This window comes from Lagopus leucura, unplaced genomic scaffold (assembly GCF_019238085.1).
Source record: "Lagopus leucura isolate 7727_CA_CO unplaced genomic scaffold, USGS_WTPT01 Super-Scaffold_73, whole genome shotgun sequence".
Taxonomy (NCBI): Eukaryota; Metazoa; Chordata; class Aves; order Galliformes; family Phasianidae; genus Lagopus; species Lagopus leucura.
In genome coordinates, this window is record NW_024962252.1 from 94,128,488 (window position 1) to 94,155,515 (window position 27,028).

General features: G+C 42.4%; 2 protein-coding genes and 4 non-coding genes across 7 annotated transcripts in view; all 6 read right to left on the minus strand.

Moving 5' to 3' along the window:
• Window positions 1-1,061, minus strand: part of TOGARAM2 (TOG array regulator of axonemal microtubules 2) — a 73,271-nt gene extending 72,210 nt beyond the window's left edge. Inside the window, exon 1 of the mRNA XM_042895274.1 lies at window positions 992-1,061. The gene's annotated coding sequence lies outside the window, so the exon portion shown is untranslated. The remainder of the gene's footprint in view (window positions 1-991) is intronic.
• Window positions 1,062-4,615: 3,554 nt separating this feature from the next.
• WDR43 (WD repeat domain 43) lies at window positions 4,616-26,987 on the minus strand. 2 transcript variants are annotated; one of them, XM_042893050.1, is made up of 18 exons: window positions 26,766-26,987; window positions 23,004-23,138; window positions 22,107-22,228; window positions 17,561-17,681; window positions 16,175-16,314; window positions 15,558-15,660; window positions 14,419-14,483; window positions 13,873-14,044; window positions 13,352-13,438; window positions 12,355-12,486; window positions 11,786-11,923; window positions 10,867-10,953; window positions 10,277-10,308; window positions 9,484-9,547; window positions 8,498-8,611; window positions 7,991-8,060; window positions 5,875-5,930; window positions 4,616-5,777 (listed from the first exon to the last, which is right to left on the minus strand). In XM_042893050.1, exons 1-18 carry the CDS (start codon window positions 26,985-26,987, stop codon window positions 5,658-5,660), a joined length of 1,980 nt encoding a protein of 659 aa, XP_042748984.1. In that variant the 3' UTR covers window positions 4,616-5,657. The 2 variants fall into 2 exon arrangements, with proteins under 2 accessions (XP_042748984.1, XP_042748992.1); XM_042893058.1 differs by lacking the exon at window positions 26,766-26,987 and adding an exon at window positions 26,256-26,340.
• On the minus strand, window positions 12,902-12,980 carry LOC122174932. The gene has a single exon (XR_006177275.1). It is a non-coding gene; the product is annotated as a small nucleolar RNA SNORD53/SNORD92 (small nucleolar RNA).
• On the minus strand, window positions 15,984-16,067 carry LOC122174934. The gene has a single exon (XR_006177277.1). It is a non-coding gene; the product is annotated as a small nucleolar RNA SNORD53/SNORD92 (small nucleolar RNA).
• Window positions 17,227-17,310, minus strand: LOC122174935. Its single transcript, XR_006177278.1, has one exon. It is a non-coding gene; the product is annotated as a small nucleolar RNA SNORD53/SNORD92 (small nucleolar RNA).
• On the minus strand, window positions 21,603-21,679 carry LOC122174933. Its single transcript, XR_006177276.1, has one exon. It is a non-coding gene; the product is annotated as a small nucleolar RNA SNORD53/SNORD92 (small nucleolar RNA).
• Window positions 26,988-27,028: the final 41 nt, after the last annotated feature.

Here is a 27,028-nt window from a genome sequence, read left to right on the forward strand (position 1 = left end):
AAAAGATCACCACCAGTCTCTTCTTTTCTGGCATCCCAGCATTTTAACCACATTGCAACAGCTTTCCCACAAGACAACATGCACATGCAGTGCAAGACAAGGAGCTAGAAGGCACGGCCACAGGAGTGCACCTTGTGTGCGCGGCAGAGCACAGGGCTGGGGACAGCTGCCAGCAGCACAGACACAGGCTGAGCACCCAGTGGTTTTGTACCACATATATTTCCCCCACCATTTTGCAAAGCAATCAGCAGATTGGAGCTGCGAGTTGCAACATGGCTAGAAAAACCTTTTATGTTTACTACAATCCCAAAACCTGTATCAGCCCTCCTGAGGGTGCAGTAGGTGTTTCTTTGCCTTGGCTCAGCAGGGGAAACAATTGGACAGCCAGCATCACCCCTCAGACACTTCAAAGTACAGCACTGTTATTGACATGTGTATCACCCCACTGGTGTGCATAGGCTGCTTTCCTACTCACAGCATTTTGCTAGCACTGGGAGCACTGTTCTGCTCAGACTTCTGTACAGAAATGTCAGTGCTAACTTCTCCTTTGTCCTGCATATGAAACATGAACTGAGGCACAGAACTGTTATCATTCCCCTCTACAAAGCAGCAGTTGGTGCAGCTTTCAGCATCTTACAATGGGGTTCTCCATTTGAACAACCTCAGCTAGACAAAAATTTATTTATAGATAGAGAGAAAAACCCTTCCTATAAATATGAAAATATTTCACTGGAATTGAGGAAACTGTAGGAAAGGAATCGTCACTTTGAAACTCCTCCAGAGTTCACACTTCCCAGAAAAGCCATCCCTTCACCCTATTAGTTTACTTCACTTAAACACCCTTTTGCCAATTCCTTAATTGTAGAATTGTTTAAGTTGGAAAGGACTCTTGCATAGTATAAAAATAGAGGTATGTAGCTGCCTGACCAATTTTCAGATAACCCAAGAAATGAATTACTCACAAACAGGTAACAAAAAAGAAACAGCTTACCCTGCTCTGAAGATAAGAGCTCACTGGAAAATACCTTAAAGGAAACAGTCTCCAAGAAGAGATCCTTCCCTCTTGGCTGCCAGCCTGTAAATGAGGTTAGGGAGGTCATATAGGGGAATTGCTTGCACCTGTGTTTCCAGGGCTGGCTCCACCCCTTCACCAGGTGCTCAATCACTGGTTCAGGCTGGGACCTAACGGTTCCCATGCAACCATTAAAGGCCATCTACTCCGATCCGCTGCAATGAGCAGGGACACCCACAGCTCCACCAGGTGCTCAGAGCCCGATCCAGCCTGACCTTGGGTGTCTTTAAGGACGGAGCACCCACCACCTCTTTGAACAACCTGTGCCAGTGCCTCACCACTCCCACAGTAAAAATGTTCTCCTTATATTCAACCTAAATCTCTTTTCTCTAACTATCCTATCACCACAGATTCTACTAAAGAGTCTGCTTCTTTCTTGTAGCTCCCCTAATCATCCCTGTATTTCAGCTGTACACCTTGATTTGAGGAGCCTGAATGCAAGATGATACTACGGAGAACTGCAAGTCCAGAGAGCACCCAAGCCTGCAAAGTGCTGGAAGCCCCTCAGCTGAAACAGCAGCTATGGATGCCCATGTTCACACTGCAAGATTTTCTGCATTACAGAAATCTCTGAAGCAACACAGAGCAACTCAAGCAAAAGCAGATTCTACAAATCTTTGCTGTTAGCTGCTTTCCCAGAAAGCCCAGATGATGGCAGAAGATCCTATCCAAACTTCCAGCCTGGAACAGTTGAAAGTCATCAGTTCTGTTACAGACATTGCATGTGATACCATCTCTGTCTGACTTACCTCTACACCAAATCCTTGTGAGGCACCAGAGATGCCTGATGCAGAGTGGAAAGATTTTTTTGTAGTTTCATTGACGTGGACACGAGAAAGTTCCTTGTTGATGCCAGTCTCCCACAGCAACTGCTGCCATGGTTATAAATCATTTATTGCCCCCATTGGCGAGCAGCTGAATATAAAGAATGGGTTTACTATGTGCAGGAGAGCATAGCAAGCACACAAACCTGCTCCTCCCAAAACATGCCAGCAGGCAGCAAAGCGCTGCAGGGGTTTTGTTGCAGGGCCTTTGGGAAGTCAGTGAAACAGCTGACTGACAAGTGCTCTCTCCTGCTGATGAAAGCAAGCAGCCCTCCGGCTTAGACACGGAAATTGAGGGGTCCTGAGTGCAAGGAGCTCAGAGACAAACTACTCTCACAAAGCCAGTGCAGAGCTTGATGGAAGTGTTTTTTTTCAAGGACAAAATCTACGATTAATTCCTTAAGATATGCCTAAATAACTTATAGTGCTTGTTATCAAGCCAAGACATTTGAAATAACCTAGTTAAGCCCATCTCTGTGATTAGAAGAGCTTTGGATAGGCTCCAGGTCTGACTGTGACTTCATTCCCCCTCTTAGATAATGCGAGATCCACTCACACAAATCTCGTTTCCTCTCTCTCATCCCTCCCTTCAAAACAGCATTACGTCCTGCTGCCAGAACAGAAGCACAGAAAAGCACACAGGCTTTTCCTTAGAGAGAGACCCAGGCTCTTTTCCAAGCAGGATTTTCTTCATGATCTTATTGATCTTACACGGAACCCACAATCCAGGAGGGAGGCGGTGAGTGGCGTCTCAGACAGGAAGGGTACGGTTGCCTGGCGCCCAGGTGAAGTCATTCACTTGGAGCAAACTAGGAGGAATCATATTTCCTTACATCAGTCATACTGCTCTCTGAAGTAAAACTGAAGTTTCAAGCTAGCCCCAGTTCATTAACTCACAGCATATGGGACTTCCCCACAGCCCACCTCCTGGATGGTTCCTCAAGGTCCCACAGCAGTGAGGCTAGACACACATGCAAGGAAACTACTTGCAGTGACCTCTCCCCAAGCCCCTCCTTATAGAGGACAAGGAACCAGCATCCCAAAGGCTGATCCCCCACAGATTAGTCCCCTGGAGATGGAATCTGTGTTAATAGCCTTAAGTGAAACTTACCTATAAGGCCATACACCCTATCTCAGTAGCAGCTCTTACTCCAGTACCACACTGCAGAGAAATGCTGCAATATTTAGCAAGGGAGGCAACAAGAACCTTCAGCACAAACCCTTGGCATAGTAGGAAGTTCCCCTGGAAGCAGAACCGTAATAAGAGAGGATATTGTGACTGACACTGTCTCACAGCAGGATGCTTTCAGCAGTGCTAAGACGATGCCATCCTGAGTGCCACACTTCACAGGTTGTTCTTGATAGCCAAGGTACGTACCTTTTGTGAAGCTACTGTGACACCCTCTGGTCAGCTGTGGTATTGCTCTTTACCGCAGATGTCATTTACTGCAGCAATCTGGAAATTAGGCCATCATCACGTAAAAACAGCAAAGCAGTACCCCTCACATTTGCAGAGGTGCCCGGAGGATCGTTAAGTACACACCTATAAATGGAACACAATACACATTGGGCATATAAAAGCAATATACGTCAGAGTTTCCACCTCATGGACTTGCTGACTGTTTAACCACTGAGGCTTGCACTGGACACATCATGGACATTATACATGCCCCCACCTAAACTCCACTGCTCAGAACAAGCAGCTGGTCTACCTCCTGACTCCCTTCATTCATACAAACACCAGCATCAGGGCTGAAAGGCAGGGCTACTCAGTTCCCAACCCCTTCCTCCAGATGATGTTGCATCTTTGAAAAACAAATACATGAATGCTTAGTCTATCAGCTGGCTGATACTTCACGCAGACACAAAAGCAGTTTTAAAGGTTAGAAATTGCACAGAACAGTCAGTTATCAACTCAGGTGCAGGTAATTTTTGCAAGGACCCCAGTTGCTTGCAGTTGGCACATCCAGTTTCAGGATAGCTGCTTGAAGATGATGCAAGTAAAGGCTCACAGGATACAGCACGACCTGGTTGCCAACACCAGAAAAGAGCAGAACTCAGACCCATTCTACCAACTTGCTGAACCAGGCTCACAGAATCTCAGTGTTGAGAAGTCACAGATTTTCCCTTCCTCTTCCTGCTGCCGGGTTCTTCCACGGTTCCTCTCCCACAACAGGCTTCTGTTGTGCTGAAATAATGGACACAGGTAACACCCACCTTGACTGCAACACAGACTCACAATCCAACAGACAGCAGAGTACCCAGCCCACTGCTTGACCCAAACCCACAGTGCTGCTTTGCCCTCTAGAAAGGCTGACACAGCTGTGTAGGACATTGTACAACTGAAACACAGGTGCTGCTCTTGTTACTCCACACCCCAAGAGCTCAGCAGGTCAGCACTCACCAGAGATTCACCAGACTGTCATTCACATTCCTCTTTCACCAGATTCAAAGCCAGCCTGTCTACAGGAACACCAGTACTGCTTCAAAAGCTACACATCAGATTAGCCTATGACACAATCCACTGTTTCTCCAGACAACACTGCAGCCCCAGTGCAACAAGGAGCTAAGAAACCAGTTACAGATACTTTGCTTTGTAAACTATGAGGTTGCCTTCCTCTTCCACAAGAGATCTGGTTTGCACAAACAGGGCATTTCATCCTTCACCACCACCCTTAGGTATCTAAGGGCTCTCTCAACAAAACCACAGGACAGGTTATTTGGTAAAGGAGATGTATATTTATTCACTTTACAAAGAGGGCAGCATTTAGTTGCAACAGCTCCATTTATAGACAAATATATTGTACATTATAGTGGTGAATGGCTCAGACCTTTACCATGTTTTGCTCTTAAAAATGTGTTTGTACCTCTTCAGCTTCCATTAGCTGAGCAATCAGTTGTCCTTGCTCTGCCACTGAGGTTAAAAATTGATAATAAACAGATAGCTGTGCGCTACGTATTCACAAGTATCCACCTTCTCATTTCCCTGTGTTACTCCCCTCTCCCCACCCACCTCAGTCTATCCTCTGGGTTAGCATTAATCTTATATACAGCCTCAATTAAAATGAAATTAGGGAACAGTGATAGTTCTAATGTCTTTTTAAAGCACGAGAAAAATCATTGATTCTACATATAAAAGTCTCAAGTTCAAATTTGTTTAAAAAAAAAAAAAAAAAAAAAGCTGTTTTTAAGCCACTTTGGCATTTAGACATTGCCAAGGCATGGCTGAACCAATGGAGGATGGGAGGAAAGAAAGGAAATCCATTGGAGAAGTTAAACGTTACAAAAATAACTTTTTTCCTTTTTTTTTTCCTGGAAAACAAACAAAAAAGCAGCAGGATGCCCACTTGCTATTGCTAACTGAAGCATGGAAAGAAGGTATAGATCAGCTGTCTTTGATCCTTGAACATTTGAAACAAATTCAGTGTAAAGCTGAACCAAGTTTACCACACAAACAGCGGTGGCAGATTTATTTCACTTGAGATACAAATGCATGTCCACATGACAGGCATAATCTGACCATGAGAGGTGGAAGAAATGTTTCTATAGTAAGCGCAGGGAAATAGGGCAAGAGAAGGCTGGCGTGGTTAAACATTCTGGATTCAGAAATGCACAGTGCCCCACACGTGCCCCTGCACATAGGCTGCGCATAAGTCTGCACTCCCTATATGCAAATATGGCATCTTTCAGCAAGATGATCCAGAATTAGAAAGTTCTGGTGGCCCACTTCTTTAAACTGTTAAGTTTATTCTTTTATGCCGTTATTCTTCTTCACTTTCGTTTTCTGGTTCCAAATCAGAATCACCATTAACTTCCTTTTCAACAGTCATGTCTTGTTCATCTGATTGCTCCTCTTTCTCTTCATCTTCATCCCAGTTTTCCTGGAGGGTTGAACAAAATAGGAATGTTTGAATCTTTGACATTAACACAACTTCTGTGACAAATGACTGGGAGAAGATTCAATCCAACTCCACTTACATCTGAGTCTCTATCCGCAATCATCTCATCATCTGAACCTTCCTCCTCTGAGGATTCTGCAAAAGAAAACAATCCCTCAGTCTGGACAACAGACTTGAATACGTTCAAACAAAACTCAAATCCATATGCTGCTAAACCTCCACTAAACTGTGCTATTTAAATTCCAAAACTCATTCCATATGAAGACTAGGTTGACCAACAAATGAGGAACTAGTCACTTTGCTATGATTATACAGTACACAGTTGTAGTAGAAACTGCAGGCCCAAATTGGAAATATATATGCACACACTGCTGTGAAGTCTCACTGACTCAAGTGTAGCAGCTCCTTGACTGCATCTACCTCCGCATAAGGGCAGTTAGCACTAGAAATCTGATGTCATCAGTTAAGTACTTCAAGATCTTTCAATTAATTGATTCGTTAATTTGGGACTCAGGAATCACAGGATCACCAAGGCTGGAAAAGACCTCCTCCAAGATCATCCAGTCCAGCTGTCCACCTATCGCCAATACTTCCCACTAAACCATCGTCTCAGTACAACATACACACATTTTTGAACACCTCCAGGGTCGCTGACCGTACCCCCTCCTTGAGCCCATTCCAGTGCCTGACAACTCTTTTAGAGAACAAATGTTTCCTAACATCCAATCTAAGTCTCCCCTGGTGCAACTTGAGGCCTTTTGTCCCATCACTGTTACATGGGAGATGAGGCCAACCACCACTGCGCCACAACCTCCCTTCAGACAGTTGTAGAGAGCAGTTAAGATCTCCCCTGAGCCTCCTCTTCTAAATAATAATTAAATAACCCCAGATCCATCAGCTACTCCCCATAAAACTTGCGCTCCAGACCCTCCACAGCTTTGCTGCCCTTTTAACAACCTTTTCCTCTTCCACCAAGCGGGTCACTTGATCATAGGAGATGAGGTTGGTCAAGCAGGACCTGCCTTTTGTGAATCCATGCTGGCTAGGCCTGATACTCCAGATTTCCCACAGATGCTGTGTAATCTCTCTCACAACGATCTGTTCCATAACCTTCCCTGGCACTGAGGTTAGACTGACAGGCCTGTAGCTCCCCAGAACCTCGTTACAACCATTTTTGTAGATAGGAGTCACGCTGGCAAGCCTCCAATCCTCTGGGAACTCTCCAGTTATCAAGAACGCCGAAAGATGATGGAAAGTGGCTTGGCTGTCACCTCTACTAGCTCCCTCAGCAACCTCGGGTAGATCCCATCTGATCCACGGACTCGTGGCAGTTCAAGTGGAGTAGTAAATCTCTGACTGTTTCCATCTGAATTGTGGGGGGGTTTATTCTCCTCCCCATCGAAGACTTCCAGGTCAGGAGGTAGAGTTCCCTGACGAGAACTGGTCTGACTACTAAAGACAGATGCAAAGAAGGCACTGAGAACCTCAGCCTTTGTCAAATTCCCTGCCACATCAGTAAAGGATAGAGATTCTCCTTAGCCCTCCTCTTACTGTTAATAGATATTTGTAAAGAAGTTTTCTGTTCTTTTTTTTACCTCAACGGCCAAGTTGAGTTCAAGTTGGGCTTTTGCCTTTCTAATGTTCTCCCTGCACACTCTAACAACTTCTTTGTATGCCCCAAGCTGGCTGTCCATTTTTCCACAGGAGGCAGATTTTCTTTTTCTCCTGGAGCCTCAGGAAAAGCTCCCTGGTCATCCATGCTGGTCATCTTCCCCGTTGTCTCATCTTGTGGCACAGGGGGACAGCTTGCTCCTGTGCCTTTAAGACTTCCTTCTTGAGGAGAGATCAGACTTCTGGGACCTTTTTACCCTTCAGTACTGAATCCCAAGGGAAGACCCTACCAAGGTCCCAAACAGTTCAAAGTTTGCCCTCCAGAAGTCTGAGGTTTTGCTGGCCTCCCTTCTGACTTCACCAAAAAAATAGAAGGGAAGAAAACCAAAGGAGGGGAAGAAAGACAAAATGAACTGTAAGATGCCTACACGATTAATCACTCACTTGCCTGCCATACATTTCCCACAAAAACTCCATGCTTGGAGACTGTCCACTACCAACATCACAGTAGCAAGATGAACAGCCACCACCTGTGAGCTGTCACAAGTTCTGGAGTTGAGCTACATCTAGCATACAGCACTTACCATCCTCATATACCAGCTTTGCAGTCCGATTAATCTCCATCACATCCTGAACTGTTTCCGATGCTGCAACCTGAACAGAATTTGCAGATTAGCCTTACATGGAACCACATTTTCCGCAAACTTCAAGTCACTACGACTCTCAACAACATAAATCTACACAGAGGTTAACATGCATTCATTTATTATTGTAGTTTAACAGCCGCATAAATAGGAAGGACAAAGTAAAATTTCAGAGGCATTTGCTTCAAAGCAGCCCAATACATCCCATTTATTCCCATTTAAAATGCTATGAGTTAGTACACTCATCTGGCAGGACAGACTGTGCAACACTTTCTGTGAGCATGGACTGACCAGACAGTCAGCTGCAATGCTTTGAGTATTACCACTATAGCCGTACAGCAGCTGCACTGAGTTCCTGATGACAGGTCCCATTGGATGCTCTCACAACAGAAGGCTAAGCCTGCAAATAACACTTCTACATATCCTGTGTTCTTCAGCTGAACTTACCTGGGTGACAAGAAGGAAAAGCCTTCCATGTAGACGGGAAAGCTTCTGCAGAGTTTTTACTCTGCTCTCCATTAACTGGTATAGCATTCCCAGCTGAGGAATGAGGTCTGGCAACTTATGAGAAAAAATGGATGAATTAAAACAAAGCTGTTACCCAATACATAACCTGTATCTTACTTTTGTATTTTTAAACTATCCTTACGCATTTGGGACAAACAATCCTTGCTGACATCACTGTGGTCAGAAGGAATTGCTGAGGATTCACAGAAATCACCTGCAACCCAACCAGTTAATGCATAGGCTTGTCTAGAACCATAACCCCTTCTACTTACACTACTTTTTCCTTCCACATTTCCTAATAGCACATTTAGGAGGACTTCTTGGAAAGCAGTGTGAATGGAAACTGAATACATTCCAGTACACAAACCCAGTACTAGCAATGCATACAAGTTTTGACACAACTGTAACGAAAGGGAGATCCCCAGGAATATAAAAGACTAACAGTGTCACAATACATTTGTTTGTTTTGTAAACTGAGCTAGAGTGCATTATCCAGGGAAGGCTGGATTTCCACCCAGAAGCTACTACATTGCCTGCTACTCCATCAACTTTGTCATACCTTTACCCTATATATCCAGTCATACTCAGTACAGAAATTTAGTTCTGTAAGTGCTAATGACAACAGCTAGATTATGTTTGACAATTATTTGGCTCTTTCCCACGACATAACTGGTTTGGGCTTGACTTTGGGATGCTATTATTATGTTTATCTTGGTAATCCATGACAATTTGTAACAAATATCCATCAATTCAGCAAAACGGTGAAGTACAACCCTCTATACATTGGTTTGAGCATGTACCATACCATGGTACATACTCTCATACCATGCACAGCAAGAGACAGATTCCTGAAGGAAGAATATGTACATTTAAGCACTTAAGTCTAGTTTCAGCCATATGCATTAACTTTAATGCAAAATACTTACCGTGGAAAGGTAGGATGCATGCAGAGTAAAAACAAACTTCAGCCATCGAACCATTTGTGAGGCACTGCAAATGATATCATAGATATTAAGATGCTGGCTGACAACACACATTTCACTTTCTAGTTGATAAGCTGTTCTACAAGAAGCGCTTGACTTTCATTACATAAAAAGAAAAACGCAGTAGGAAATAAAATAATTTGGCTATCTAGATGAGATACCCAAGTAAGAAATACTTACTGGGAAAAGAACTGACGTTTAAAGAGAAAGATGAGAACTACACATGCTCAGGGATCTGTTTCTCATGGTTTTTCATTGGAGATTTCAATGAAGATCAAACTAATGCTACTTCTTTCTTCTTCTACAATTTTACTTTTTGTTGTTGTTGTTGTTGTTTTTTAAATCCAGTTACAGACATCTAGTCACAGCAAAGCTATTGCTGTAGCAATATAGCAGGATTGGCAGGTGCAGGAAGAGCTGTGTGTCCTTCTTAAATACAAGCTACACATCTTAAAGTGATCTGAGTTGACACTCTGATCATGTCTGAGCTGTCTGCTACTTCAGCTACACGCTCATTTCAAGTATCCCTTCCCCTTTTTAATTTCACTTATGTCAGCGCAAAACAGCACAGTCTTAATAAAAGTTCACCTTTGCACCCACAATCAGGTTACCTCAGGATTCTATTAACATAACTGTTCATTACAATTACTATGGAAGCTTCACAGGGAAGCACAGGCCATAAAACACAGAATAGACGTTTTCAGATAAGTTGAACTGTGGGCAACTCGCTTCTTACCTGTATGGGTTGCCTTGCAATCTCTTTGTAAGCTAGAGGAACAAGAACAGTAACAATTAAAAGCAAGAAATGCATAATGAGCTTAAAGCTCATCCACATGACAGCCCAATATTTGGGTAGAAAGACTAGTGCCACAAGAATAGATTTTGAGGCCAGCAGATTAAAGTGCAAGAGAAATATAACCGTGATTAGCACTGCTATTTCCCAATTTCAAATTATCAGCTACTTTAATAATATTAAATAAGTAACGTGTTGTTGGTTGGTTTTATTTTTCTGCCACAGACTGAACAAGCTTTAGCTTAACCTCTTCCTTTTTTCCTGCTTATTCATTTAAGATAGCACCACATGATCTATGGCTTTTCCTAGCTTTGACAATGGCACTTTGTCCTTTGGTTAAGCTTCAGCCAGATGAGGTAAGAGTAAGACAGAAATAAACTACAAATAAGTTCAGTATTGTAAAACTACTAAATCAATATCATTTGACTTGATTTATTCATTGAAATTGAGAGACCCATCCATAATTTTCCCCAGCTAAAAGGCAAGCCAAATGTGGTTTGTATGACAGGTACATGAAATGCAATCTCTCCTACCTCATGCAGCAGTGGAATGACAGCGTGTATAGGCATTCTGGCTACTGTGTTCTTTATTAAAGTTTCCTTTCTTGTGGAAAGCACTTTCTGTTAAAATGGAAAAATAAATCAGATGATCATTCAGCTTTAACACATGTGGGAACAAAAATGAAAAATTCCTGGGTTTAAACCTCTTTTTCTACTGCGCTACCTCTATATGCTCAGATGAGGGTAACGTATAAAATAAAATTTACAATGCAAAGAAGTTCCATTTTTCAAGTCAGCTACAATTAACAGAATAAACACTTGATTAACCTGTCTAAAACAGTCAGCCACTGCCCCTAGTCCACCCATCTCATGTTAGAAACAAAGTATAACAGCCATATTAACAAGAACTTCCCTTGCTATTTTTCTATTCCCATGCTTCACTTCTGTAAATACAATGCCTTTCACTTGCACTGGTGACAAGTAATTTCTACTCAGTGACAAATCCTTAAGAGATTTCCTTTTCCTGCCCCAGAAGTATAAAATCCTCCTAATCCAAGTGCAGCAACAAGCTTTTCAGGTCAAACTGTGGTCATAGATGCATTTTTCAAACACCTACTTGGAAACTGTACCCTCTGGACTGAGCACAGATTGTTCTCTAGCTGAAACTAAAAGGGAGATGGTTGCACTAGTAACATGACTTGTAAGATATCTGAACTTTCACACAACAAACTTACCATAAACATAATTGCTACAAAGTTCATGTGATGTCTCAGAAAAAGTAGCTAGCATTAAAATACCCCTACCACCATTCATAATACCTGTGCCTTATCAGCACATCAGCAAAAAGCAGCCAGGAGTAACAACAGGACCTCGACTGCTCAGCTTCCACAGCAGCTCCCCACAAATCTCAACAAATAGTTTAAACAGCATACGGTGATCCTGCAACACTTACATTCAAGATGTCTTCATCGTTGCTTTCCAAGCCCTGAACCAAAAGCACTGCAAAGCTATCTGTTTGTGGAAGGCCACCTGGAGTTTTTACTTTGCTCACATCAATATCCAACGCCCCTAGGCGTTCCTCAATGCTGTCCTGCAGACAAAGAAATAAGAACAGTGTTTCATGGCCATTTCTTAGAAATAACAGCTGAAAGTAAAGTAGCTAATATATACCATTCCCTCCTATCCTGCTGGAAAATACCATACTGAGAGGATAGCTGGAAAAAGAAAAGATGAAGTTTTAACTAAGAAGCAGTAATGTGTCTTAGCACAGAGAGACAGGCAAGTGCGTAACAAAGTTCTGCAGTAACAGGCAGATTTGTGGGCAATGTAGTCAGGGCTTCAGTGAGAGTAAGGTTTTGACCAAAGGGAAACCCATTTCCTACAAGACAGTATGATTCACTTTGCCCTCATGCAAACAACAAAGGCAAACAACTCAAGTTCAAATATACCTAAAGAAGCTGCAATGATCACTTCTGGTTGCTTTTCAAATGACTGGTGGGTTTAAATGAGGAAGCACTTTACCTCTGTCTCTCCTGGTTTCCTTTTGCTTTTCTTTTTCTCCTTTCCTGAGGACGGAGTTTTAACAGCTGCACTGTGCCCTGGAATGCCAGGCACTAGAACTTTGGTGTCCGAGTTCACAACTGGTGTCTTTACCTGGCAGAAAGACAGAAACACATCAGAATGAATTGCTAATATCTCAATCTTCCTTCCAGTTTTAAATACTGATTTTATTTCGAGATCCTCACATATGTTAAAAGCAGCCTGCCACAACCTATTAGGAAATGCTACATGCTACTTCCAGAACACTTCTTTCATAACAGCAGTTCAGTGTCCTTTTGAAGTACCCACCCAGCCCTGTGTACATTATGGGAGCCATGCTGAGTGCCCACTAAAGTGATACATATACTGCAGTGAGCATTTCAACTTCCAGATGATGTGCGTACAAGTCATATCTCACAAATAAAAAACTGATTTCATGGTTCAAGAACTTTACTGGAGAAAAATAATAAAATTAAAATACTACTCACTTCGCTCAATACACAAATCATCACTTTTCTCTCCACAAGGCATGCTCAGACAGCCAAGAGAAATGAGTCTTCACTGGAATTCAGCAAAAAGCGAAACCAAGATGGAGATCATCACTGCATGCCAGGGAGCTCCCACATCTCTCACTGCATCTCAGCTCTGTTACCCTGCAGCTCCAGGACCGGGGAATTAGCACAAAGCTCCACCAGGCTGATGGAGCACCAGAACTGGTAGCTAACCTGAGGGTTAGAAAACCAATGCTGTCTGCTCTCTATACCAGTGTTGTCAGCTGTGACACAAGCTACAGGAAGGTAACCGAGCAAAGGCCTATCAGTGCACAAAGCAGCCAAGGGCTGTGGGTCTCTGAAACTACACTGCAGCTCTAAGCAGGTTCATTCAGAAATCCAAATTTATTTTAGAAGACAGCAGAGAATTCTAGAATTTTCTAAGTAAATCAAGAGATGCAAGACAATTGTATTTCAAATGAGCTCACCTTTGTTACAGCATCATCTGTTTTAAGCGCCAACACTTTCTGGACGTCCCTTATCAAACATATGTGGGATTCGTTGGTGTTCAAAGACTGGAAAGAGAGGAATAAAAACAGTGAACTGCCAATGAATCACAGTGGTGATTCATCAAACTACTATGTTCATTAGAACAAACCAAAGGTACAAACAAGAATGAGCTCCTTATCCTCCACTAGCGTAGCAGTTGCTTTGCACATCTGCCTTTTGTTACCAGATCCCTGTGCTCTGCAGAGAAGCTCACACAGGCAAACTGAAAGTTTTAGAAAGTTTCATTGGCCTTATGTATTAACAGCTGAGACAGCATGAAACAGCCAGCAATAATGCCAAGTCACACTTCAGCTGAATGAGCAGAATGCACATCCCCTTTCTAAACAACACAAGGACAGCAGTCATAACTCGCAGAGAAGGGAGAAAGAGTAAGTTCCATCTCACGCTGCAATTCCAAAAAAGTATGAAATCCAAAACCTTTCCAATATGTTTTACATACCACTTTCTCTATGATGGGCTGTAAGGTGTTTCCATACACAAGCAGCAGAGACTGTTTGTCTGTGCAAAATGCAGCTGCTAGAATAGGGACTGGTTTTGGCGTGGAGTCTCCATCATTTCCAGGCGTTGCTATCTGGATAGTACAGTTTGATGTTAAAGGTTTTTTGCAGTAGCTGAGGGAAAAGGGAAAAAAAAAAAAGGAAAGGAAAACAACAGCATGTTTAGCTTAAAGACTTCCATATCTTGCACAAGTATGCACTCTTCATTATCAAATCCTTAAACTCTACTAGTTTACATCCTTTACAGATAGTTTAAATGAGATTAAATCAGGCAAAATCTTGGCTAAAGCAACAAAGCACAGCATAACCCCCAACAAATAAGCTCCCCTGCATTTCTTGAAACATGTCAAGTAACCCAAGACAAAGAGTCAGTTGGAATTCAATTTGTGAACAGATGAGTTCAAAGGCAGCAGCACAACAAAATGAGCTTTGCCTCCCAGTAATCCCAGACCTTGCCATATATACTCTCAGAAGGAATACCTCCTTACCCATTTAAGATGTGTTCAAATAAATGCAACTGCCCATCTCTGCAAACAACTGCTAACTTCACAGGCTGAAAGAAGTCACAATAGAAGATTCTGGTTAGACCAAACGACAGACATCCACAGGTACGAAACATCAAGAGACATCTGCAGGTTACAATTTGACTCTTTACAGCAACTACATTAGAGATACAACTAAATCCATACAATTAGATCAGACACACATCTCAGGAACACTTACAGCAGTTAGAAAACAAAAACATAATTTCAAATCTGTGCTTTACTGTATCAATACTGAAATATTCAAACCTGAACAGCTTGGCTACTAGCAGACATGAGTATAAGCAGCAGTGTTCCAAAAATATAATACCCAAGGTGTCTAGATGCACTGAACTACACAGGCACTACACACTAAATACGTTCACAGGAAAGAAACTAAAACAGAGTACAAAGTGCAGTTAAATTCCAGGTGCACATCACAGAATATTCCCAGCTCCTACACATGCAGTGAAAGGGCACAAATGGAAACGTTAGGAGTTCTAGCATGAAATACTCTTTTTATAAAGGAATCTAAAGGCAGGTGGGGAAAAAAATGTTTTAAGTAACTACAGAAATGATTTGTGAACATTTCATATGCAGCCACTTTTCGTAAGACAACTATTCTGAAACTTCTTGCTGAAAGAGACTTGAGGAATGTTGCTCAGCTACATAAATTCATAAAGGCTAGTTAATTCCAAACACAGTTATACTACCATAGCCATGTGAGAATAGACAAAAATACAGAGCCATGCTCAAATTGTATTTCAGAAAGAAATCTTCACTGGTTTTTACTATTGAAATCTAAGAAACATTTTGATTACTAAGTTGTTCCAAATAGGAAACAAATCATATTTCTGCCATCACAAGCAAAATTTTTGAAGGAAACATGGAATTTGCACTTAGTAGCTATGAAAATAATTGTTTCAAACTGCTAGCTACACAAATGAACCCATAATAAATATCCTCACACCACTGAACTTGCATTCAAATCTCATCTTTGCGTAACAGAAACCAAATACAAACAAATTTATTATTTTTTTTAATGCCCTAAAAGGAACTTGATGTGAAACTGTTGGCCATATCTGGTTACAAACTACTGCTCCTACCTCTTCTTTGAGTTCTGACACGGTCAGGTCAATAAACGTTGGTTCATCTGTTACCGTGAAAGACATCACAGCATTCTTTTCTTTCCTATCTGATCTGATCTGCCTGGAGACACAAACAGCACACATTATTTAACAGGGCACAAACAGCATCCTCCACATCTGAAAAGCAGCACAGTGTTATAGAGCCTACAAATCATGCTCTACTATTGTCACTATCACGGTATTGCACACCTCAGCCAAAAATACTGATGTCATAATTGCAGCTTTCAGCTTTAAAAGGTGTTCAAATTTCAAATGCAAAGTAGTCACCAAGCAGAATTCAGCAAAGAAGAAAACAAACTTCACAGCAAACACAAAGAACAAGAAGCATACCACGCACTGCATTCCTAGCATATGCTGGGAAGTCAAGTGGCAGCTACTGGAAACACGCTCAGACACAGCCAAGGAAATTTAGGTCTTCATTCAACAGTCAGTGAATTGAAACCACTACTTAAGAGATCATCACTGCATTTTTCCAGAGCGCCCCTTCTGCTTCATCAGAGTTCAGAACATAATTGTTCAGTCTATCCTCAGTAACAGTCGTAATCAAAGTTAAAAATTGAGAGAAGTTCACATACCAAACACTCAGTAACCGGTCATGTATAGCCCCAGACAAGAAATAAAGTCCTGTAATTCCATCAAAGGGCTTATTTTCATTCATAGGTCTCACTGTGGTAAACATTAATGATGACACTGATGTAGCATGGCCTGTGAAATGCTAAGAGAACAGGGGGGAAATTCAATTACTGCCATCATCAGCTATATGACAAAAACTAAAACATTAGTTAAGAAAGAATGTTAAGAAAGACCCAAAAATCAAAGTTAGCAAGAGTATTTCAGTGTTTTTTCTGTTTCTCTAACTGGTGATCAGATTCCTTACATTCCTACATGTCTCAAAAATGTTTCCTGACACTTCACCTACTTATCAGAATTAAGATTAATGGGGAATCAAAGGCAAAATTACTGAAACTAAGCTCATGTGAAAGAAATCACACCTGCTTGTACTGCTGTTACTGTCAGAAAGCATGTCACACTTCACAACAAAACTAGATTTACAGTTTAATCCTCAACTTGAAGATGATCACACAGGTCTGATGACACACTAAAGCTGTTGAACAAAATGAAATAAAATAAATCAACGCTTCAATTTTTATTTTCACAGTGATTTTGGTCACTATAGGATGCAGGCACACACAGTAGTTGCCATGTGCCAGCAAGCCCATAGTAACACGTGTGCACACTCAGCTGACAGCAAACACCAGAAACCCAGATTTGCTGCTTCCTATCTGCTGTCATACAGTGGAACAGGACTGCATTTAAGGAACAGCCAAAACATGCTAAATTCCTTGTGTCCTAGCCCTGCCCAGAGAACAACATTTTTGTCCCTCTGCCTTCCAATTGCTTCCACAGCAATACTGATAACAACTGTTACATAGAGTTTAGCTAAGAGACCTGAAGGCTTTAAAGAGATACTCAGCACAAAGGTACAGGAGCTCTCACAAAAACACATCAGCAAGAACTGATAGTGCAGTGAACCGAGCTCCCCAGTAGAAAGGCTTCAGAAAGGGACACAGTGAAAGAGAACAGCACCTATCCTTATGCTATGGGATCCAGAAAGGCTGCTGGCAGCATTCTCAGACACAGCCAAGGAATTCAACATCCTCATTCAACTGTCAGGAAGTTGAAACCACAGTTGAAGGTATCATCACAGAAATAACTTCCAGCAGCCCCAAAGATGCCAGCTGTCTCCTTCCACCCTACCAAATTTTCAGATGTCCCATTAGGAAACACTAAATGCACAATGCCATTAATCAAGAAGAATATGTACATTATATATATACATATATAGAATATGTAGAAGAATATGTACATTTTATATATATATAAATATATATATATTATATATATATATATATAAATAATATATATTATTTTTTGATGTCTAGTTGCACAAAGTTACTTACTCTGTAGACTTCTTTGGTCTCCAGGTCCCACAGTTTTATAGTTCTACCAGCTGACAGCAGCATTTTTCCATCTGGACTGATGCACAAAGAGCTGACACTGCTGTTGTCACCTTTCCACTTGCTAGAATTTGGATGGAGACACAGAAAAGACATTCATTAGCATAACTTCAAAATGCATGACAACTCTGCTGGATAATCTAAGGCAAAACATACTTTAAAAAAAGGCTAAGTAGTCAAAAATTAGGTCAAAAATCGTTCTGTTTCAGCTCCTCAATTTCAAATTAGTTTCCTCAAAAATAAAGAAATAATTAAGACTAGTTTTTGTTCGTTTTCCTTTGCTGTTGTTTAAAAAAATACATATTTGTTTATCCTGTTCTCATTATCCCCCCCTCAAAGTTCTCTGCTACTCAGCATCAGGCAAGAAGAGCCACACCGTTAAGACTTCTCTTGGAACCACGATCCACAAAGCTTCCATCAACTTATTCAGAATGGACTTTGGAGTTTTAAGGCCTACCCAGTTCCTGGCACTCCTCCTAAGCCTGTCAGTGACACTGACAATAATAACCTTGACCTCAAAGGTTTAAGAACTCCACGGTTGAAAGCACTATCTAAGAAAAAGAAAGATGCTGTCACAGAAAGCTTGCACCTGCCTAGAAAGAGTCTGAGTATTGCATATTTCTAAGGGGACAAAATTACAAGGAAATCGTTAACGCAAACCCTCAATACATAATAATCACGACCCAATCACCACCTTCTGATGGTGAACAGCCCCTTCCTAAATACTTCCTGAGACCTTTCTTATGCCAAGCAGCACCTCTTCTGTCTTCTACAAGTGAGCTCATTTGCACCATCACCTCTGCTAGATTTCGTAGAAGCTGCAAGTTTTACTAGCTACAAACTTGACAAGCAGTATTATACCTTACACAGAGTATAACAAAATTCTGTATTCTCTTCCAAAGTGTAAGTCAGGACTAAGAATTTCAGATCCATATCCATTTAATGTAGCAAACCCAAGAAATTATATTCAAATGTACAAGTAGATGGTCCTTAAGGTCTCTTCCAACCCAAGCCATTGCACGATTCTATGACTCCAATATCTTTTACCTCAGGCATGACTTGCAATACATGACTTCCGATGTGACTTCTGCTAAAAAGTCTGATATTACAATGTCAGCATACTTTTCATTTTTGCACTCCAACAATAATTTTTCAATGCCATTTTCAAAATTAGAGATCACAATGCCTCTAACAGGCAGTTCATTCATCAAATCTAGGAGTACTTCTTGGCATTTTCCTAAGCAATTACTGCTTTCTAACTGAAAACAAGGACTGCCACAAAGTATCCTTACAGCCAAACTTTGAGCAGCTTATAGGTGGTGTTCTCCTCAATTCAATGGAGACGACTCACATAGGAGCAGGCACGTCCTGCTCACCAACACCTTATTGGCTTGTCTAACCACGGGACTCTTCCAGCTACAAGGACTGCTGAGGGGAGACAACATTCATCTTGCAAAGTGGGACAAGAGCAATTTTGTCCACAGGCTTGCTAACCTAGCAAAGAGGGAACTAACCTAGGATTGGTGTGAGACAAGAACAATAACCAGTCACAAAAGAAGCGGGGGTATGCAGCAACGCAGAGGGAAACACCCAGGGTGAAGAGCAGTAAGAGCAGCTCTCACATTTCACGAGACAACAGCATGGCTGGGAGCCATCTCAAGTGGCTGTGCATGAACACATGCTCTATGAGACACAAACAGGATGAGCTAGATATCCATGGGGAGCTTCGTAGTTTTGATCTTACTAGAGATCATAGAGAACCAGTGGGATAGTATGCAAGACAGGAATACTGTAGTTAATGGACTTTTAGGAAAGCTATTTAGTGAAGACACGTCAGGAAGGTGCAAGGAAGAGGTGGTTTTCTCTACACATAAAGGTGGCTTTGAGTGCATGGAGCTTTGCTTTGAAACACGCCAAGAGCCAGGGAAGAACTTACAGGTATGTATTAGAAGAGGCCAACAAGGATGATGTGCTGGGCATGTGCTACAGAGCAAGACAAACAGCAGAATTACAACTCTGGTCTTCATAAAAGCAGACTGCCACTTATTCAAGGAAATGATGGGCAATATTCCACTGGAGACTGCTATAAAGAGCAAAAGGTGCTCAGGAAAGCTGGTTGCTCTTCAAGGATAACCATCTTAAAGCACAAGAATGGCACACACCAACACGAAGAAAATCACCAGGTGTTGCCCTGGCATGCAGGAAAGCCAAAGTTCAGCTGGATGCTCAGAGCAGCAGGAAACATGAAGGCCAACAAAAAGAAGATCAAAAGGCTCATCAGAAGCAGTAAGGTTAGGACTGAGAAATGTGTGGGCCCAGTGCTGAATGGTGTAAGGATCTGTTCGGGACACAGAAAAAGCCACACCACAGAAGAGCTAGGACTGCTCTCAGGCCTCCTACATTCCCAAACCCAGCGCCAGAATCAGAGGGAGCAGAATATTATCCATAAAAAAAATAAAAAAGATAATAATAATAAAGATAGGTAAAATCAGGGATCACAACAGCAAGTTGGTCACACATGCAGCCTCTAAGATGGAATGGGATGCACCAAAAATATTTAAGTCGGTGATGCTGCAAGACCACTCCATCATCCCTGATGAGTGCACTGCTCAGGAGAAATTTCTGTTGACTTGGAAAAATGACAAACCTATCTGCAAAAAGAATATAGGAAATGAGAGGCAGTGTGTGATTATACACAGCAAATCCACCTGGTAAAGATTTCCAAATATACAAAGGTCAGAAAAGCAACTGGAAACAGCAATCACACTTAAAAAGAGAAAATCATCCCTAACCAACCTGCCTTTGATGATACACACTGTACACTATTTAAATTGAATTTAGCAGTGCTTCTGACAACATCTCACATTAGGCTATGTAATTCCAGTTTGGTTGCAAGGATACTAACTGAGTGGACTCCAAGGTAGGATACGAACTGCGTGGAACACTGAGCTCAAACACCTGCAATCATTGCCATGAAATCCAGCTGATGGCCAGTTATTGGTGTCATTCCCCAAGGACATTCCAATTCCATTCAACCTCAGTGTTTGCTCAGGTCTTCATGAATGACCTTGAAAATATGACAGTATGCATCCACTAGCAAGTTCAGTGGCGTTAAGAAATTAGGGAGATCAGCTGATAAGTATGCTGGAGGGCAGAGCTGCTCATCTCAACAAGCTGGAGAAATAGGCAGTCAAATCTCCAAGATGAAAGGATTGGGTAAAGCATCTTCATGTGTGCCAGGAAAAAAAAAAAATCTCATACAGGCTGGATTCAAATGGCCAGAAAACATAATAGCAACAAAGGAGGTGGGGATCCTTATAGACCACTTTAACATGAATTAGTAGTGAGTACTTGCAGCCGCACACTGAGCTCTACTAGCTAGAACATGGCCAGTAGATCAAGGAAAATGATTCCCCTTTTCTGTGCAACATTTCTGAAACTACACCTGAGCACTGCATCCTGTTTGGAGAAGCTACTGACACACTGCAGTCAATCCAATGAAGGATCACCAAGAAAGTTTGGAGGCTGGAGTGTAAGGAGGAAAAGGTTATGGAAACAAGTTCCTTCACACCCAAGAAGAGAAGGCTAATGGGAGATCTTATCACCACCTCTTGCTATTTTGCATCAGGGTCTAAACATAAGGACACCTTTCCTTCCTAAGGAAATTGAGGAGGTTACTGGGAATGGTCTGTCTGCAGTGCTCAAACATCTTCAGCAAAATCTGTAAAATGGTGAAATAACACAATGGGGAAATTTTACAAAAAAAAAAAAAGTAACAACAGTAGAAGACAAGGGTCAAGGTGCCATCACATTCCAGACTTTCATTAAGTTAAGATAAACAGAATCACTAACAGAAGACTTAGTTTCCTAGAGCTTACAACAAAAGACTGACTGTACTGAAAAAGAAAGCAAATACCTACCCTAGACAATTCGTTAACTCAGCACTAAGTTTTGTTTGGCTCAACACAGTTTAGATGGCAGCAGCCTGCTCAGACAGCCAAGTGGAATTGTCCCCACTGCACATCAGTAGTGAGCGAAACCAAATGGGTATCATCACAGCTAGGCCCTTGGGGCTAAGTCAGGTGTGCACAGTAGATCTAAGTGGGATGAGGTGTTCCAGCATCTGCTTTCCCCACACTCCTAAGGATATTTCTAAGAACGTGGATTTTCAGTGTCTGAAAAGCAACTGGAAGCCCATATCTCACTAAGAGTTAGCATGGAGAAACTCCCATCCCTCTTAGCAGCGAAGCATTGTATTTCGTCCCTCCAATAGACAGAGGAAGAAATCCAACCATAAGATTTACTCTTTCATCCCTTACTCAAACCACTCTGAATTCCTTTAAAGTAGTAATTAACTGCTAATTTAGTACAGCGAGCACAAAGCCTGCACAGCAGAGCGCAGCATTTCCAGCAGCACAGTGCTGACACCTGTAAATGAGGAAATACACAAAAGCAAGCGACAACAAATCAGAGCAAGAGGATCACTCACCACTTTACTTTGCAGGTCTGTGTGTTCCATTCCACAATGTGTTTGTCTTCTGAACAGCTATACAAGCAGCAGTTGTCCTGATGCCACCTCACACAATTTATTCTATTGTCATGACCACCATCCTACAAAACAGGAGAGGGTTACTTACGAATAAAGAGGTATTGCTACTGAATCTTCCCCACATCAACAATGTGAACAAAGTGCTCTTTCAAGAAATGAATCCAAATCACAGATACCTCAAAGGGGAGTGCATAGCATGCAACTTGTTTTGTGCTTTTTACAACCAGTACACATACAGAGCTGCAAGTTAAAGATACTTCATATTTTCACCTGTGCATGTATTCATTATTGTTCTGCTACTTCAGTTAACAAAAAGTTGTCCTGCACTACTGACATACACAGCCAAACCTGTTGAGGAGTAGCACAGTTAGCACAGGTGTCTTGATAACAGATATCTAAGTGCCTGCTTGCTGAAGTCCAATCAGGATGTACAGAGTCCATCAAAGAGTACCACAGCTTAACCAAGAGCTGATGAATACTTCAATCCTGCCCTCTCCTCCCGTAGCCCTAGAGAGGCACAGGGGACGATATGCCCAGGGAGAACTTAATTGTTCACTTAGACATTTCATCATTATGAACATATTTGATGTAAAATAAATCCACACACAATGTTAGGATACTGCCAAACCAAGAGGTCTCATATTGCCAACAGCAGTACCACTCAAAGATTCCCAAGAATCTAAATTATTGCAATTCTATTCACGTATGCAGTCATTAAGAGGAAAAGATCTGATTAACTAGGTCAGTTTAGCCCATTTTTAAGCAACAGAAAGAACAGCATAAGCTGACTGAAACTACCATTATTTGGCAGCACGTGACAATGAGTGTGTAACTTACTAGCTTGCTCTGTAATTCTCCTTTTACTGTGCTGTACAACAAAATGCTACCAACTGCTGTGCCAATAGCCAGGATGTCTAACTGCTTGTCCATTCCTGTAGCTTCAGACTTCCGTTTTTTCCTCTGGGGGCCATCCTGCAAAAGAGAGAATAAAAAAAAATGGAATTAATTAGTTTGACCTGTTATTCTTAAGTGCTAAAGCAGGGGGAAGAAACCTCTCCAAGTCTGAGATCCAGTCAGCCAGCACAAATTCTGCTAAGACACAAGATGTAGACGTGGCAATTTAGAGGTTCATCTTATACCTCCACGTTCAAGGTAGCAAAGTTGCTGAGTCTCTTGGAAATGCACAATAGAGGCCATTTTGCTAACTTAGTGACCACACATGGAGGGAAAAACATTTTTCAGAGTTCATTTCCCAGAGGCAGAGGTAAAGATTAAACATGACCAAATTATTTCATTCCCAGAACAGAAACGTATGTTAAGTTTTATTAGGAATCATCAGTTTACCATCAGTCTTGCAATACTAAGTAACCACAATGCCTCCTAAAAAGAAAGCGTGACCACACCACACAGAGAGAAGCAACCAGGAATTGAAACTATGTCATCTATCCTAGTCCTGGAGTCGATTACTAGGGGTCTTCCTACAGCCTATCAGGCAATTCTCAAGTCTACACCCTCCTGCTTCGCAAGGGATACCAACTACTTCGATAAAGAATTTCATCTTGCTTAACCAAATGCATGCAAAACTTGAGTAAAAAAAAAAGGCAGAAGAAACAGCTGTGTTTATTGTGACTGGGTAAACCCAAGTAATTAATCACTAAAATAAAATGGCTAATTCAGGTTGGATATTAGGAAACAGTTCTTCTCCAAAAGAATGGTTAGGCACTGGCACAGTCACCATCCCTGGAGGTGTTCAAGAAGCACGGAGATGTGGCACTGAGAGACACAGTCAGTGGGCATGGCAGGGGTGGGCATGATGATCTTAGGAGACCTTTCCAACCTTACTGATTCTATGATTCTCATCTGTCAGATCGTATACATCATATAACGTACATAATTTCTACAGCTCCAGAGATATAATGGCTACCATACTTTGGGGGTTTTCAGCAAATTAAAAACTTTAACAGCACAGGGTAAATAGTCTCAAAACTAGTTTGAAGAACTAGAGCCTTCTTTTCCTACATATTTCACATACACACTTCCCCACCCCCAAGGAAAATGGTTTCATTCAAAGCCAATAAATGCAAATATGCTGCATTGCTTGTTAAAAACAGCAGTGGGCTCTAGAGAAAAGTAAGGACATTGGTTTTTGCAAGGATTTGTTTAGGTTTCACCTTCCCTGGGAAAGAAAAGTGTTTACAAAAAAAGAAATGAAAACATAAGTGCTGAGAAATCACCACAGTTACAAAGCACAACTAATTAATCAACCAGGTTTTAAGATAATATAAGGAGACTCACGCACTGAATAAACTCGTTAAATTTCTGGCAGCAGTGCCAACTCAGCCACCTCAAAACAGTTGTTAGAAATGCAAAGACAGGGACCACGTTGCCACTGGAGACGTAAGCACAGCTTATATGTTTCCAGAGACTTTTTAAAATCTGTATATCTAGTTCTATTAATTATCACTCCCAATCAATACTGGGAACCAAAACCACAATTAAGAGCAGATTTTGTTCTTGTCCCCTGAATAAAGCTTTAATTAAAGCTCATTCAATCTCCATATGGTTCATTATGACTGATTTCCCTTAAAGCAAACCAAAGGCATCACTGAGCGTCACAAGGTCCCGCTGAGGTCCGCAGCACTACCAGTGTTGTGAAGAAAGTAGGGGTAGTGAAGTTTTCTCCAATTACTTTTCTTACATCCACTCCTTTAGTGAACAGTCTTCATCAGCACTATTCATGGGGTGTTCTGTCTTGAAAGAAGCATCGATGAAAAATTCAGACCTATTCATGCTGGAAGGGACTCCAAAGAAGCACCTAGCTCTCATGGAGAGGACAGAGCAGCTGATATGTATCAAGCATCAGCTTCTTTTGAATATTTTCAGATTTATGGAAACTCAAACTTACTTTAAAATACTCAAAAAGCTTAGCTTTAACTAGCAGAGATACTTAGAAAAAGTCATTTGCAAATGAGAATTTCTGTAACATTCTTTCTTGTGTAGGGCAGCTACTGAGAACGAGACTTTTCTTCTAATTAACAGAAATCTCATTTCTCTTGCTAACATGTTAAGTAAAGCTCGTAAAACCCTGAAGAGCCTTAAGAGCTGAAGATGACAGAACAGCTGCAACTTACTAGGAAGGAGATGGAAGAAACTACTTTGAAAGTCAGTGGTCCATACGCTCTTGCAAAAGACACCACTTGGTGGGAAGGGAGGTGGTGAACAGGACAAGCAGGAAGCACTAACGCTGCAAAAGCACGTGTGCAGAGAGCATGCCAATAAGTCACCACTGCATCAGCAATTCCAGGGCCTGGAGTTCAACACTGCACTCCTCATGCTCCCCTCTAAACACCTGGCCTTCATTAACACAGAAGCAGTCCAAAGCGCAGTCGAGGTGTAACCTGACAAAACACCAGGCGCCTACTGTCATGGTTTTACTCCTGCACACCAGGTACTACTGCTACCTGGAGACATCACAATTCAGCAAAAAAGAATAAGAACTAAACAATGCCATAGGAAAAAAACGGAGAAAGCCAAAGCTTGCCTGATGAAATCCTTTTTGCATACAACCCTAAAAACAGCTATATTGGAGCATCTGTAGTCTTTAGGGGTGGCTGTCTAAAATGGCCCTAATGTTTAAGCACCACTCAAAACCTCCTGTGCTTGACCTAAGGCAGCACGGTACGTCAAGCTTTGAAGCTGCACTGCACACAGCAGAGGTGAACATCAGTTTCAGTTTCTGTTAACCTGTTCAGCCTTCCCATTAATGTATGCATCTTCTTTTCTTCCAAGCTGAATTAAAAACGAGCAATGAAGAGGCCAATCTGAAATTAATTCTTTCTTCCACTTTATATAGCTCATGGATTAAGCTGCTCAAGTAACAAAAATGGGGCAACACAGCCTTCCTTTGGGTGGGTAATCTGAGTGCACAGAGCATTTCAAGATACCTGTTGCAGTATTTATAAAAAGCTTTTACCAAAACACATTTAACTCGTCACTTCTTAGGGCAAACCGGGTGTATTGCACAAATCCATTCAAGAGAAGCATCTTGCTCAGGAAGTCGTTTGTTACAGTGAGCAAAGTAAGGACTACCTCGATATAAACGAGCCGAAAAAGTGATTTAAGGCGTGCACTACAGAGGCTTTCAGCTGGAGCGTCCCAGTGAGCTTAGCCAGAAGGCGGAGATCCCCCGAGGTGCTTGGAGCTGCTGAGCGCAGAGCACGAGGCGCGGGGTCCTGAGGAGGGGAGAGCCGGGCTGCGTGCCACATACCGGGCTGCTTCAAGGAGCGCTGCTTCCACGCAGGGAACGCGAAAAGCAAACGGGTTTCGCCATCAGCACTTTGGCTGAGAACACCTTTAGTTAATTTAGAAGAGAAAATTAAAAAAAAAGAGAAGGATGCGCCGCGCTCCCCGCCATCAAGTGGGCTTTCCGTCCCGAGCAGCGGCCCCACACGTGGCGCGGGCCAGCCCGGTCCCGTTGGCGCTGCCGGGCCTCGCCGCATGGCGCCGGGAGGGCGGGGTGAAGCGGCGCGGCCGCACCTCGAGGCCGCGCGGGGTACGAGCGCTCCTCCCGCGGATCCCTTCCCCCCGATCCGCCCGTACCTTGTCGGGGGGCGGCCGTCCCCCCGGCGGGGCCCAGGCCAGGCAGGTGCAGGCGGCGCTGAGGTGCGCGGAGGGCACGTACTCGTGCTGTAGGCGGCTGCTCGCCGCGTCCCACACGCGGAGCCTCCCATCCGAGCCGGAGACGGCGAGAAAACGGCGGTCGTGAGGCGAGAAGGCCAAGGGGGGCCGTGCCGCCACCTCCCCGCCGCACGCCGCCGCCATGGCGCTCCCAGCTCGGCCCTCCGCGCCTGCGCAGCTCCGGC

What these genes read in the sequence shown, in the direction of transcription:
- WDR43 (XM_042893050.1), bottom strand. Translation starts at nt 26,987, where the DNA reads ATGGCGGCGGCGTGCGGCGGGGAGGTGGCGGCACGGCCCCCCTTGGCC. An exon ending in ACGATGAAGACATCTTGAAT is followed by an intron (nt 10,954 to 11,785) that starts GTAAGTGTTGCA and finishes CCATTTTAACAG; the next exon opens with AAAGTGCTTTCCACAAGAAA. An exon ending in TTTTCCTTCTTGTCACCCAG is followed by an intron (nt 8,061 to 8,497) that starts GTAAGTTCAGCT and finishes AATTCTGTTCAG; the next exon opens with GTTGCAGCATCGGAAACAGT.